The sequence below is a fragment of the Lampris incognitus genome, chromosome 18, assembly GCF_029633865.1.
Source record: "Lampris incognitus isolate fLamInc1 chromosome 18, fLamInc1.hap2, whole genome shotgun sequence".
Lineage (NCBI taxonomy): Eukaryota > Metazoa > Chordata > Actinopteri > Lampriformes > Lampridae > Lampris > Lampris incognitus.
Window position 1 is genome coordinate 16019675 of NC_079228.1, and position 12686 is coordinate 16032360.

General features: G+C 48.8%; 1 protein-coding gene across 1 annotated transcript in view; it reads left to right on the forward strand.

Moving 5' to 3' along the window:
• The window catches only part of cpne4b (copine IVb), a 38476-nt gene that overhangs the window by 12002 nt on the left and 13788 nt on the right, over positions 1–12686 (forward strand). Inside the window, exons 4-10 of the mRNA XM_056297822.1 lie at positions 2143–2217; positions 2902–2985; positions 3095–3184; positions 8213–8311; positions 8950–9036; positions 9237–9296; positions 9455–9588. Coding sequence (XP_056153797.1) covers positions 2143–2217; positions 2902–2985; positions 3095–3184; positions 8213–8311; positions 8950–9036; positions 9237–9296; positions 9455–9588 — 629 coding nt within the window. The remainder of the gene's footprint in view (positions 1–2142; positions 2218–2901; positions 2986–3094; positions 3185–8212; positions 8312–8949; positions 9037–9236; positions 9297–9454; positions 9589–12686) is intronic.

Sequence of the window (12686 nt, forward strand, 5' to 3'; positions counted from 1 at the left end):
GCATGACTGAACAACATGTTTGATTTGATTATCAAAACTGAGGTGAGCATCGAATATTATTCCAAGATTCCTAGCAGCCTGCTTAAGACTACCTGATGGACCACCAAGATTAGTAACAAAAGGACTGATGAAATTTTTGAGACCGAACAGAATGACCTCAGACTTATCATCATTAAATTTGAGAAACTTTTCGGACATCCAGAATTTAATGTCAGAGAGGCAAGTTGTGAGATCTGCCAGGGTGCTAGGATCTGTGGGTTTTAGTGGCATGTATAACTGAGCGTCAGCATACAAATGGTATAGTACATTGTGATTTTGAATGAGCTGGCCAGGGGGCAGCATGCATTTAGAAAAGAGAAGGGGGCCAAGAACTGAGCCTTGAGAGACACCACAACTCAACGGAGCCATCGAGGAGGTAGTTATCCAGAACAACAGGAAAGTTCTGTTGGTAAGAGTGTAAGAAACTAAGAGCTGAGCCCTTGATGCCAACTCAAGTCTACCAGAACAACAGGAAAGTTCTGTAGGTAAGAGTGTAAGAAACTAAGAGCTGAGCCCTTGATGCCAACCCAAGTCTCTAAGTAATGTAAGAGGATGTTGTGATCGACTGTGTCAAAGGCAGCAATTAGTCTAACAGAACTAAAATCAAGCAGTCACCTCTGTCTGTAGTCAGCAGTAGGTCATTAGTGACCTAAGTAGAGCTGTCTATGTACTATGAAGTGCTCTAAAACCAGACTGGAAACTGCTGAAAACCCTATTAGTGTTCATAAAAGAAATCAATTCGGAAGTAATTACTCTCTCCAGAATCTTAGATAGAAAAGACAAGTTGGGGCTTGGTCTCTTAGGGACAGGAGATCTAAATTAGGTTTCTTCAGCAACGGTTGAAAAATGGCATGCTTAAAACTGTCTGGAAAAGAACCAGAGGCCAGAGAATCATTAAGATACAGGCGGAGCCATCTCTCTGTACTCTGCTTGATTCCGTCCGTATTTGCGCACATTTTCTGAAAGGTTACGGATACGGACAAAACGGAGCAGTACCACCAGAAATTGTGGGGGCAGTGTAGCCAATAGTTCAAGCGAGACCAGCGAGATATGGCGTATCTTCTTCTTTCGGCTTGTTCCCTGTTTCCCAGGGGTCGCCATAGAGGATTTGATAGTTTCCCTCGGTGCCCTGTGAGGGCACAACACAGAGGGCGGTCTTGTCAATCCACATAATGATTTGGCAAATTTTTTACATCGGATGCCCTTCCTGACACAACCATTAACCCGGATGGCATCCCAGTATTCATGGACTTGCACCCATGCCTGTCGCCATAGCGAGACATGGCGAATACATTTTTTTTAAAATGGCGGAACTCCCTTGGGGAGAGGTTGCGCCGGTGGGTGAGAAATTTTAAACACGTTACGTCGCTCGGGCACAGGGACAATAAGGCACAGTTACATTATAACGACCTCCTCCACCATCGCCATGTTTGCTGTTGTCAGAAAGGCTTGACTCTGAGCTGCCCTCTAGCGGATGGCTTGCTTAACATCCATGCCAACGTAAAGGACGCATGGAAGTTTAAGTGGGCAGTGACAGTGACATCGTTTGAAATGGACGTATTTATTTTCGTACGTAAAGGCAGCATAAATGAGCCTTAAGACTTGAAGCACTTGGAATTTTACACTATTTCCCTGCGCTAAAGGTAGAGTCAGTCTAATTCACACTCGCTGCCTTCACAGCCTCTTCCCTCCATCTTGTCTGTGGAAGCTGATGTCATCTTACACGTTTTACCCCTTCTCGACTGAGCTGTGACACCGGTAGTTTCTCAGCACTGAGTCTATGATAGGGCACGCATCGCTCTTCCAGCAAGACTGCATGGCGCCTCCTAGTGGCATTACAAGGGCCATACAAATACGCTCACAGTTTACACATATATGGTCAAACATGCCTAAAACCTTTCTTACGGGCTTTCAATATGACAAGCTACACACCCATGCATGCGTTTATGTTACATTTTCTATTCCTTTAAGCTGATGATGTGACTATTCAAAGTGCTTAATTCCTCATCTCCATCTAATTTTTCCATCCTTTCTTCCTCTCTCTGTTCCACTTTTTTCTCCTTCTCTCTCTCCTGCCCTCTCTTTCTCTCTGTCTCTCTAAAGGTAACAGCAGAGGAACTGTCTGGTAATGATGATTATGTAGAACTCTCCTTCAGTGCTCGAAAACTAGACGACAAGGTTTGTGTTTGTGCATGTGCGTGTGTATGAGTGTGTGTGTGTGCATTTTCAAAAAGATTAGGAATTAGTGTGTGCCCTCTGAGAGAAGGCGATATGTGACGAGAGGACTGACAAGGAGGGGAAAAGTTGTGTGTGCATGCTGGGTGGTTTACGTGTGTGTACGTGGGCATCTGTGTTGTTTGTGTGTCGTGTGAACGAGTGTGGAAAAAGTGGCCATGAGTAGCGGGGTGGAGGATTGGGTGATGCAGTGACCTAATAAAACACACACACACACACAAACAGAAAACTGCAAATATGCATTAGAGGAAGCTCGTTGAGATAGGTGGGCTAATCAGGCTCCTTTTCCCCCAGCAGCGCACATACACACACACCCACACACACACACTTACCCACCCCACCCTGACACACTGATAATTATATTAATTTTCAGCATCCACATGGAAGCGCACATGCACACTCACAGACTCGGTTGAATGACCGAAGTTGTGCCAAGGAGAAAGACAGAGGAGGGCAAGGGAGGGGCAGATAAATTAGAGAGGATAGAACAGAGGCGGCTGGATGCAGCAAGAAAGAAAGGAGGAGAAGGGGGTTTAAATTCTAATTCTGTCTGTGTATGACTGATGTACGGTGATTAAGGCACGCTCTGAGGCAGTGGCTTGCGTGTGTTTTCTTGATTTCTTGAAGGATTTCTTCAGCAAGTCAGACCCTTTCCTGGAGATCTTCAGAATAAATGATGATGGGACTGGGTCACTGGTGCACAGAACTGAAGTATGGCAACTACACACACACTCACACACAGATATGTAGTTGACTTTTGTAGATCTGTGTAACTCTGTGTGTGATCTGTGTGTGTGTCCATATGTGTGTGCAAACATAGACAGTGATGAACAACCTGAGCCCTGTGTGGAAATCCTTCAAGGTTTCCCTGAACACCCTCTGCAGCGGGGACCATGAGCGAGAGCTAAAGGTGAGACCGTAACGCCAAAGGGACCTCAAAACAAACTGCACGACATGCCTGCCACAGCACATGCCTAACTGTAAGCTAACTTAACAATACAGTCTAACACAACCTGGACACTGCATTATGTGCATAGATAGACCAGCTTTTTCACTATTTAGCATGAAACAGCTCATACATAATAATAATAATAATAATAATAATCATTATATAGCGCTTTTCTAGGCACCCAAAGCGCTTCCCATTGAAGGGGGTAACTCACTTCAACCACCACCGATGTGTAGCACCCACCTGGGTGATGCACAGCAGCCATTTTGCGCCAGAACTCTCACCACACATCAGCTTGAGGTGGAGAGGGAGGAATCATTGAGACAATTATATGGGGGTAATGACTAGGTGGCCAGATGGAGACGGCCAGGTTGGGAATTTTGCCAGGACACCGGGGAACCCCCTACTCCCTGCAATAAGCGCCATGGGATCTTTAATGACCACAGTGAGTCACGACCTCAGTTTAACGTCTCATCTGAAGGATGGCATCTCCTACAGCACAGTGTCGCCATCACTGCACTGGGGCATTGGGATCCCCCCCCTTTTTTCCCTCCCCAATAGTACCCGGCCAATTACCCCACTCTTCCAAGCCATCCCAGTCGCTGCTCCACCCCCTCTGCCAATCCGGGGAGGGCTGCAGACTACCATATGCCTCCTCCGAAGCATGTGGAGTCGCCAGGCGCTTCTTTTCACCTGACAGTGAGGAGTTTCACCAGGGGGATGTAGCGCGTGGGAGGATCACGCAATTCCCCCCAGTTACCCCTCCCCCCTGAACAGGCTCCCCGACCGACCAGAGGAGGCGCTAGTGCAGCGACCAGGACACATACATCCGGCTTCCCACCCACAAACACGGCCAATTGTGTCTGTAGGGATGCCCGACTAAGCCGGACGTAACACGAAGATTCGAACTGGCGATCCCCGTGCTGGTAGGCAACGGAATAAACCACTACGCTACCCAGACGCCTTGCAGTAGGATTTTTGATATTTGTTGTTTTTATTAGGACCAGAGGGATGACTGCCTCCTACTGGCCCACCAACACCACTCCCAGCACCAACTCAAATTTTCCCGGGAGGTCTCCCATCCAAGTACTAGCCAAGTCCGTACCTGCTTAGCTTCCGTCATTTGGCAGGGCCAGGGTACATGCTGGTATGGCTGCCGGTATTAATCATTAACAGCTGTGACATGCCTGGAAAGCTCCACCTTTCCTCCTTGACCGTTGGTCAGGGCGCACTCGCTATATAATTTAAGTGAAACATGGCACAAAGTTGGCAAAACACTACGTTAATAATGCCAGTGAAGACAGAAGTGCCCAGTGCCCATCAGGATACCTTCTTATGTTAGTGAATTTAGTAAAATCCTGACATAACCTGACATAACTGCCAGCTGCTCACAAGTGTATATAAGTCTGCAACGTAACTTATGGGTCAACCTTAGCAGCATACCACAACGTGAACAGACCTTATCTGACACAAGCTGTTGAAGTGCAGGAGTATTCTTTCCTGTTTAACACAAACTTGCATACACTGATGTCTGCCAACTATAAAGCCAATCCCAAGAGACCATAACAAACACTTGCTCCACCTCAGAACAGACGCAAAGCTACAGTCTAACATTATACAGTGTTTTACTGACACCGATGGTGATGCCACCAGTTGCATTGATGTTTCACCACTTAAATCCCAGAGATCAGGGGTATCTGGGTAGCGTGGCGGTCTATTCTGTTGCCTACCAACATGGGGATCGCCGGTTCGAATCCCCCGTGTTACCTCCAGCTTGGTCGGGCATCCTTACAGACAAAATTGGCCGTGTCTGCGGGTGGGAAGCCGAATGTGGGTATGTGCCCTGGTCACTGCACTAGCACCTCCTCTGGTCGGGGCGCATGTTCGGGGGGGAGGGGGAACTGGGGGGAATTGCGTGATCTTCCCATGTGCTATGTCCCCCTGGCGAAACTCCTCACTGTCAGGTGAAAAGAAGCGGGTGAAGACTCCACATGTATCGGAGGAGGCATGTGGTAGTCTGCGGCCCTGCCTGGCTTGGCAGAAGTGGTGGAGCAGAGTCCGGGACGGCTCGGAAGAGTGGGGTAATTTCCCGGATACCAATGGGGAGAAAAAAGGGGGAAAATAAAAAAATAAAAAATAAATAAATCCCAGAGATCAATTTGGTATTATACAGACACCAGTGTTGTTATGTCAGTCCCCCAAAGAAAAGAAAAAAAAGATGCCTTCTGCATTTGGTTGCTTTGGTGAAAACGGGAAACGCTTTGCACCAGGAATCTCCTGAAGAAAGTCTTGCCTGACACGGAAAATGAGCAACTACAAGAGCATTTATTATTTGGTTATTTATGGTTTATCTATTGTCATATCTATTGTCAAAATGGGCGGCGCGGTCGCCTCACAGCAAGAAGGTCCTGGGTTCGAGCCCCGGGGTAGTCCAACCTTTGGGGTCGTCCCGGTTCATCCTGTGTGTGGAGTTTGCATGTTCTCCCCGTGTCTGCTTGGGTTTCCTCTGAGGGCTCCGGTTTCCTCCCACAGTCCAAAGACATGTAGGTCAGGTGAATCGGCCGTACTAAATTGTCCCTAGGTGTGAATGTGTGTGTGTCTGTGTGTGTGTGTGTGGGGGGGGGGGGCTGTGATGGCCTGGCGGCCTGCCCAGGGTGTCTCCCCGCCTGCCGCCCAATGACTGCTGGGATAGGCTCCAGCATCCCCGCGACCCCGAGAGCAGGATAAGCGGTTCGGCGAATGGCTGGATATTGTCATAAAGATCCAGTCCATATTGGCGTGCACTGCCATGGAGCGCTGCAACATGAACTTGACAACATGACTCCTAGAAACAGGATGTACCTCGCCACCAGTCAGCAGCGTGTATCTGTATTCGAAACGGAGACGAGCGAAAAAGCCTGAAAAGGAATTAAAAGCGATGTTGCACTGGCTGGTTTTCTCATCCGCAAGTAATAAAAAGCAAACGACGTTCTCGGAGTCCGACCAAAAGCAACGGCTGAGACGAGGCGGGCCGCGGCTGTGTAGCTCAAACGCGGCGTGTGCTTCTAAACGCGCCGGGGACACAAGGGAGACGCTTTTTTCATGCAAATCTACGGGATTGCGGCTTCAAGCACAGCGTATAACACGTCCTCGCCGTCCCAGCTCGCCATGGCTTAAGCTAACCGAGCTGGTGCGAACAAAAGAACAAAACGGCTCCCACTCCGGGGCCTCCCAGCAGGCCCGGAGCCACGTGTCCAGACCGGGTTGTGCGCCGTGTCTTCTGATGCCGCTGCCTTATATAAGAGGCCAGACAGGTGTGAAGGAGCTCAGCGGTGGATGTAAACTCTCACCTTTACTTACCAGAATAGAGCTCTGTGTGTGTGTGCGTGTCTGTGTGTGTGTGTGCGTGTGTGTGTGTGTGTGTGTGTGTGTTAAAGCCATGACCACACAGTGTCTCAGAAGAGTTATTCTTGCGATGAATAAACATGAACTCTTCATTAAATATTCAGAAGCGTCTTAACTCCGCATGGTTCCTGACAGCGGGGGAAAGGGCTTTTTATACACACACACACACACACACACACACACACACACACACACACACACACACACACGCACACACACATACACACACACACACATACACGCACACACACGGACAAACACGAAGTTCCACCTACACACGAGCGCTGTGGGCTTCGGTTTCCAGGGCTACCTGTTTGAAGCATCGGCGCTATAGTGAGAAATGGCAGGGCAGAGATTTCTATTCAGGCTGGCGCGCGGTGTCCAGCAGCCTCCTAACTGACCAATGCATAAATGTATAACCCCTCCCCGCAGCACCCGCCTGTCGCCCCGCCCCCCCTGTGTTCATTTCACTAACTCTGTTGCTGTTTTTCCTCCCCGTCTGTCTGCCCCCCCCACTCGATCCTCTCTCTCTCTCTCTCTCTCTCTCTCTCTCTCTCTCTCTCTCTCTCTCTCTCTCTCTCTCTCTCTCTCTCTCTCCCCCACAGGTCCGTTAGTATTCATCCAATAGCTCTTCATTTTTCCATTACTTGGTCGCACACAGCTCCCAGCAGAAGACGGGCTACAAAGGCACTCGCGCGTGCGCACTCCAGTTGTAGGCAAGGTTACGTGAACCTTGAGGTTGGAGACGGGAAATTAGGGGATTACCGCTAGTCCTTGTCCTCAGTCAGACATCATTCGGTGGGTTCTGACCAGTACTCATTATGGTCAACTCATAGGATAAAAAGGTCGCGGGGCTCCGCAAAATAAAAGCCTCATTTATAATCATCATACCCTTGTCTGGGGTGTGAGGGAGGAACATTTCGGGGGCGCGGGCTGGTGGTGCGTATGTATATATGCGGGTGACATCCTTTTTGTGTCTATTGATTAAATTCATCGATTTCAATTGATTGGAACCCGAAGAGCCACCTGGCCACTTTGTCACTATTAAAGGTTGCAGGACTGTTTCCAGGGTGCTAAACCTGGGCCCAGTGGCCCTGGCTTTCCCAGTAGTGATGAAGGCCATTTATCTTGCCTTGCGTCTCCTTTGAGAGGTATTATAACGCCTTTGCGGTCGCGCACACACTCGCTCACACAGGCACACGCGCAAGTACGCCCACAGACGCCCACTTACACGGCAGTGGCGACAGCCGAGTTCCTCCCATTATCTTCGGATTAATATTTCACCACTCCGCTGCCCTCCCACCAACACGTACTTATAAATCATTCAGCATGGCATTTCCCTGTGCACCTGCACATGCATGTGTCCAGCCTAGAGGGGCTGAGGTTTGTCTGTGTGCGCGAACGTGTGTGTGTGTGGGGGGGGGGTGCATGTGTAATGTTGCAATAGAAATCTAACTGGGAACATGCCCTCTGATATTTGTTTGTGTGTGTGTGTGTGGGGGGGGGTGCATGTGTAATGTTGCAATAGAAATCTAACTGGGAACATGCCCTCTGATATTTGTTTGTGTGTGTGTGTGTGTGTGTGTGTGTGTGTGTGTGTTGCAGTGCACTGTATGGGACTGGGACTCGAATGGAAAACATGACTTCATTGGCGAGTTTCAGACAACATTTAAAGAGATGAAGACAGAACAGGAGGGCAAACAGGTACACACACACACACACACACACACACACACACACTCATCGAAAACACATTTTATTTTTATGGAATCCCCCCCCCCTTTTTTCTCCCCAATTGTATCCGGCCATTTACCCAACTCTTCTGAGCCGTCCTGGTCGCTGCTCCACCCCCTCTGCCGATCGGGGGGGGGGGGGGGCTGCAGACTACCACATGCCTCCTCCGATACATGTGGAGTCGCTAGCCGCTTCTTTTCACCTGACAGTGAGGAGTTTCACCAGGGGAACGTTGCACGTGGGAAGGTCACCGTATTCCCCCCAGTCCCCCCCCCCGAACAGGCGCCCCGACTGACCAGAGAAGGCGCTAGTGCAGTGACCAGGACACACCCACATCCGGCTTCCCACCTGCAGACATGGCCAATTATGTCTGTAGGGACGCGCGACCAAGCCGGAGGTAACATGGGGATTCGAACCAGCGAGCCCCATGTTGGTAGGCAATGGAATAGACCTCTACGCCACCCGGACACCCCGAAAACACTTTTTAGAGCTGTAATATGCTGATTTGTGCCTTAAGTGTATGCATGTGTTTTTGCTTGGGTGTGTGTGTGTGTGTGTGTGTGTGTGTGTGCATGTGTGTGTGCGTGCGTGTCTTGATGTGCACCCAGCTCCAGTGGGAGTGTATCAACCCGAAATACCAGGTAAAGAAGAAGAACTACAGAAACTCCGGCGTTGTCATCCTCAACCACTGTAAGGTAAAGAAACACGACCACGGTCTCGATCGTGTCTCGGTCCCCCAGCAAGCTTTTCCTTCACTGCCTTCACTTCTCGCCAGTACATCAGCGCACATCTATTACAGAGACCTCCGACAAGTTCCCTTCCTGCCATCCTGTCAGAGAGGGTCGGTGTTCTGCATTTATTTCAGAGTCAAACTTGTGTTGTTTCTGCCCGACAGATTATTAAAATGTATTCCTTCCTGGACTACATCATGGGAGGCTGTCAGATCCAGTTCACCGTAAGTGTTTGTGCGCCGCGGGTATAGCCACAATATTTACATTGTCGAAAGTCCTCGGTGCGTGCTCGCTCATGCCCACTCGTGTGTGTGTGTGTGTGTGTGTGTGTGTGTGTGTGTGTGTGTGTGTGTGTGTGTGTGTGTGTGTGTGTCCGTCCCAGGTGGCGATAGACTTCACAGCGTCCAATGGGGACCCGAGGAACAGCTGTTCCCTCCACTACATCCACCCTTACCAGCCCAACGAGTACCTGAAGGCCCTAGTGGCCGTAGGGGAGATCTGCCAAGACTATGACAGGTGGAAGCCTTTTATTCCATCAATCGGTGCAGCTGAAAACACACGGGGGGGGGGGGGTTCAAAGCTGAATCCTCTTGGGAGCCAAAGCCCCTTCAGTTCTGTCTGATTCGGTTTTTCCTCTGCCCCTGGTTTTGTAAGGACTTGCTAAGACCATCAAAGAAGGTTGAATCAGTTCATCTGGATACAACGTTTATTGACAGACACGTTTCATCACTCATCTAAGTGACCTCTTCAGTCTGAACTGACTGCAGGTACCCCCACCAGGTACCCCCCCCCTTATAAACAACACAGCTGCATAACGACTGAAACCAACGACCAGTTTCATATGCAAATATGGGTGTGACCAGTAACTACAGTTTCAATGGCCTTGTGTACTATTCACAGAGGATTGGGGAATAGTTGTAATCACAGTATTGTAAGATGGTGACAGATGTACTCTTAGGCGCCCCCCCCCCAGTGCAGGGATGGTCGTTCCCTCTTAACATAGATGGCCTCTTTGACTCCCCGTTCAAATCAGCGTTCCTCCCTATCAAGGATGTGCACACCCTCATCCCTGAAAGAGTGGCCACTGGCCTGTAGATGGGTGCAGACTGGGAGTCCTGGCCTGACGTGTTAGCTCTTCTGTTGTGCCATCCTCTTGGCCAGCATCTGTTTAGTTTCCCCCACGTATAAGTCACGGCAATCCTCCTGGCACGTAACAGCGTACACTATAGTGCTCTGTTTGTGCCAGGGGACCGATCCTTGGGGTGGACCAACTTCTGGTGCAGCGTGTTTTAGGGTTTGAAAGCAACTGAGACGCGGTGTTTGGAAAGCTTTTCCGACACTCCCGCCACATACGGACTCGCCCCTGGTTTACACTTAGGCAGCTGTTGTCCTTCTCCTCTCTCCGATCGGCTGGTGCACTCTTTGAGCGTCTTCCTGGCTTTGACAAACTCACAGTTAGGATAACCACACTTTACCAGGGCCTGTTTAATGCGGGATTTCTCCTCTTCTCCGGCCGCTGTGTCGGTGGGGACGTTGTCAGCTCAGTGGTACAGCGTCCTGATGACTCCTAGTCTGTGCTCCAGTGGATGATGAGAGTCAAACCTTAAGTACTGATCAGTATGTGTTGCTTTACAGTACACAGCAACCATCAAATGTCCTCCATCACCAATTGCAATTTCACAGTCTAAGAACGCTACCCTAACCTACCCATATTTGCATGTGAAACTGGTCGCTGGTTTCGGTCGTCATGCCACTGTATTGTTTATTGGGGGGGGGGTACCTGCAGTCAGTTTAGACTGAAGAGGTCACTTAGATGAATGATGAAACGCATCTGTCAATAAACGTTTTGTACAGATGAACTGATTCAACCTTCTTTGATTTTCTTACCTGGATTATTGAGCACGCATCAAGATGACTGGCTTAGACCTGTATAATGATGCTGATCAATTGTTAGGTCTATTTAGATGCAAATAGACTCTTGATCTTGGTTTCTAATGCATTCACTCGCAAACATACAGTCTCCCATTTAACTGTACCCTGTATGTAGATTGGGGGGAGGGGGTGGTGGGGGTGTTGCAGCCCCTCCAGAAATATTTATGTGCAAGTGCATCTAAAAATATATGCCTTTGTGAGGCACTGAAGAGAGCTTTTTTTTAAAATTAGCATAATCCTTATTCATTAAGAAAATTGGCAAATTAGACGTTTTCCTGCACTCCCACCACTATTCTCTCTTAGCCTCTCCCTCGTATTTCTGTTGCTTGGTGTTGTTACCCATGCATTTAATTTGAGGTTGGATTTAGCAGAAACACCGTTGACAGAGATGCAAGTAAATGTGCTCCATCACCTTTACAGTGCTCACACATTTTAAGTATTTCTCACACCTCACCTCACCTTTCTTCGCTGAAGGCATTAAAGGAGTCAATCTAACTTAACATGTTGAACCGGCAGAGGTGGAAAAACCTGGCCCAGAAAGTAAAAACCCTAACCGTGTCTTTACTCCATCCATGTATTACACCAGCTGATTTGGGAAACCAGTCTGCAATCGGATAGGTTAGTACATGGGTGGAGTAAAGATTCAATTTGACCAAATTTTGACCAAAAGAGAGCAGCCCAGAGTTGAAATTATGTCTAATGTCCATAGATTTCATCAGGTAGAGGGGGTGTAGCTATAGCTGTAGCTCCAAAAAAAAAGATCAGGGTTTAATTTCTGTACTGTAACTGTAGTGCACAAGTGGCAGACAATAGGAGTAGTGGCTTGAGCAACACTTGGCTTGTATTTGCACGTCAAGGATGGACAGTGCTGACAGCATACGTTAGCGATACATCGATCAGCCAAAACATTAAAACCACTGACTAGTAAGTGAATAACATTGATTATCTTGTTACAATGGCACCTGTCAAGGGGGGATATATTAGGCAGCAAGTAAACAGTCGGTTCTTGCAGTTGATGTGTTGGAAGCAGGAGAAATGGGCAAGTTTAAGGATCTGAGTAACTCTGACAAGGGCCAAATTGTGATGGCTAGACAAATGTGTCAGAGCATCTCCAAAGCAGCAGATCTTGTGGGGTGTTCCTGGTATGCAGTGGTCAGTACCTACCAAAAGTTGTCCAAGGAAGGACAACCGGTTAACCGGCAACAGGGTCATGGGCGCTCATTGATGCGCGTGAGGAGCAATCTCACAGAAGAGCTACTGTAGCTCAAATTGCTGAAAAAGTTAATGCTGGCTATGATAGACAGGAGTCAGAACACACAGTGCATCACAGCTTGCTGCGTATGGGGCTGTGTAGCCACAGACCAGTCAGAGTGTCCATGATGACCCCTGTCCTCTGCTGAAAGCACCTACAATGGGCACTTGAGCATCACAACTGGACCATGGAGCAATGGGAGAAGGTGGTCTGGTCTGATGAATCACAATGTCTTGTACATCATGTGGACAGCCGGGTGCATGTGCATCATTGACCTGGGGAAGAGATGGCCCCAGGATGCATTATGGGAGGAAGACAAGCCGGTGGAGGCAGTGTGATGCTCTGGGCAATGTTCTGCTGGGAAACCTTGGGTCCTGGCTTTCATGTGGATGTTACATTGACACGTACCACCCAACTAAACATCACTGAA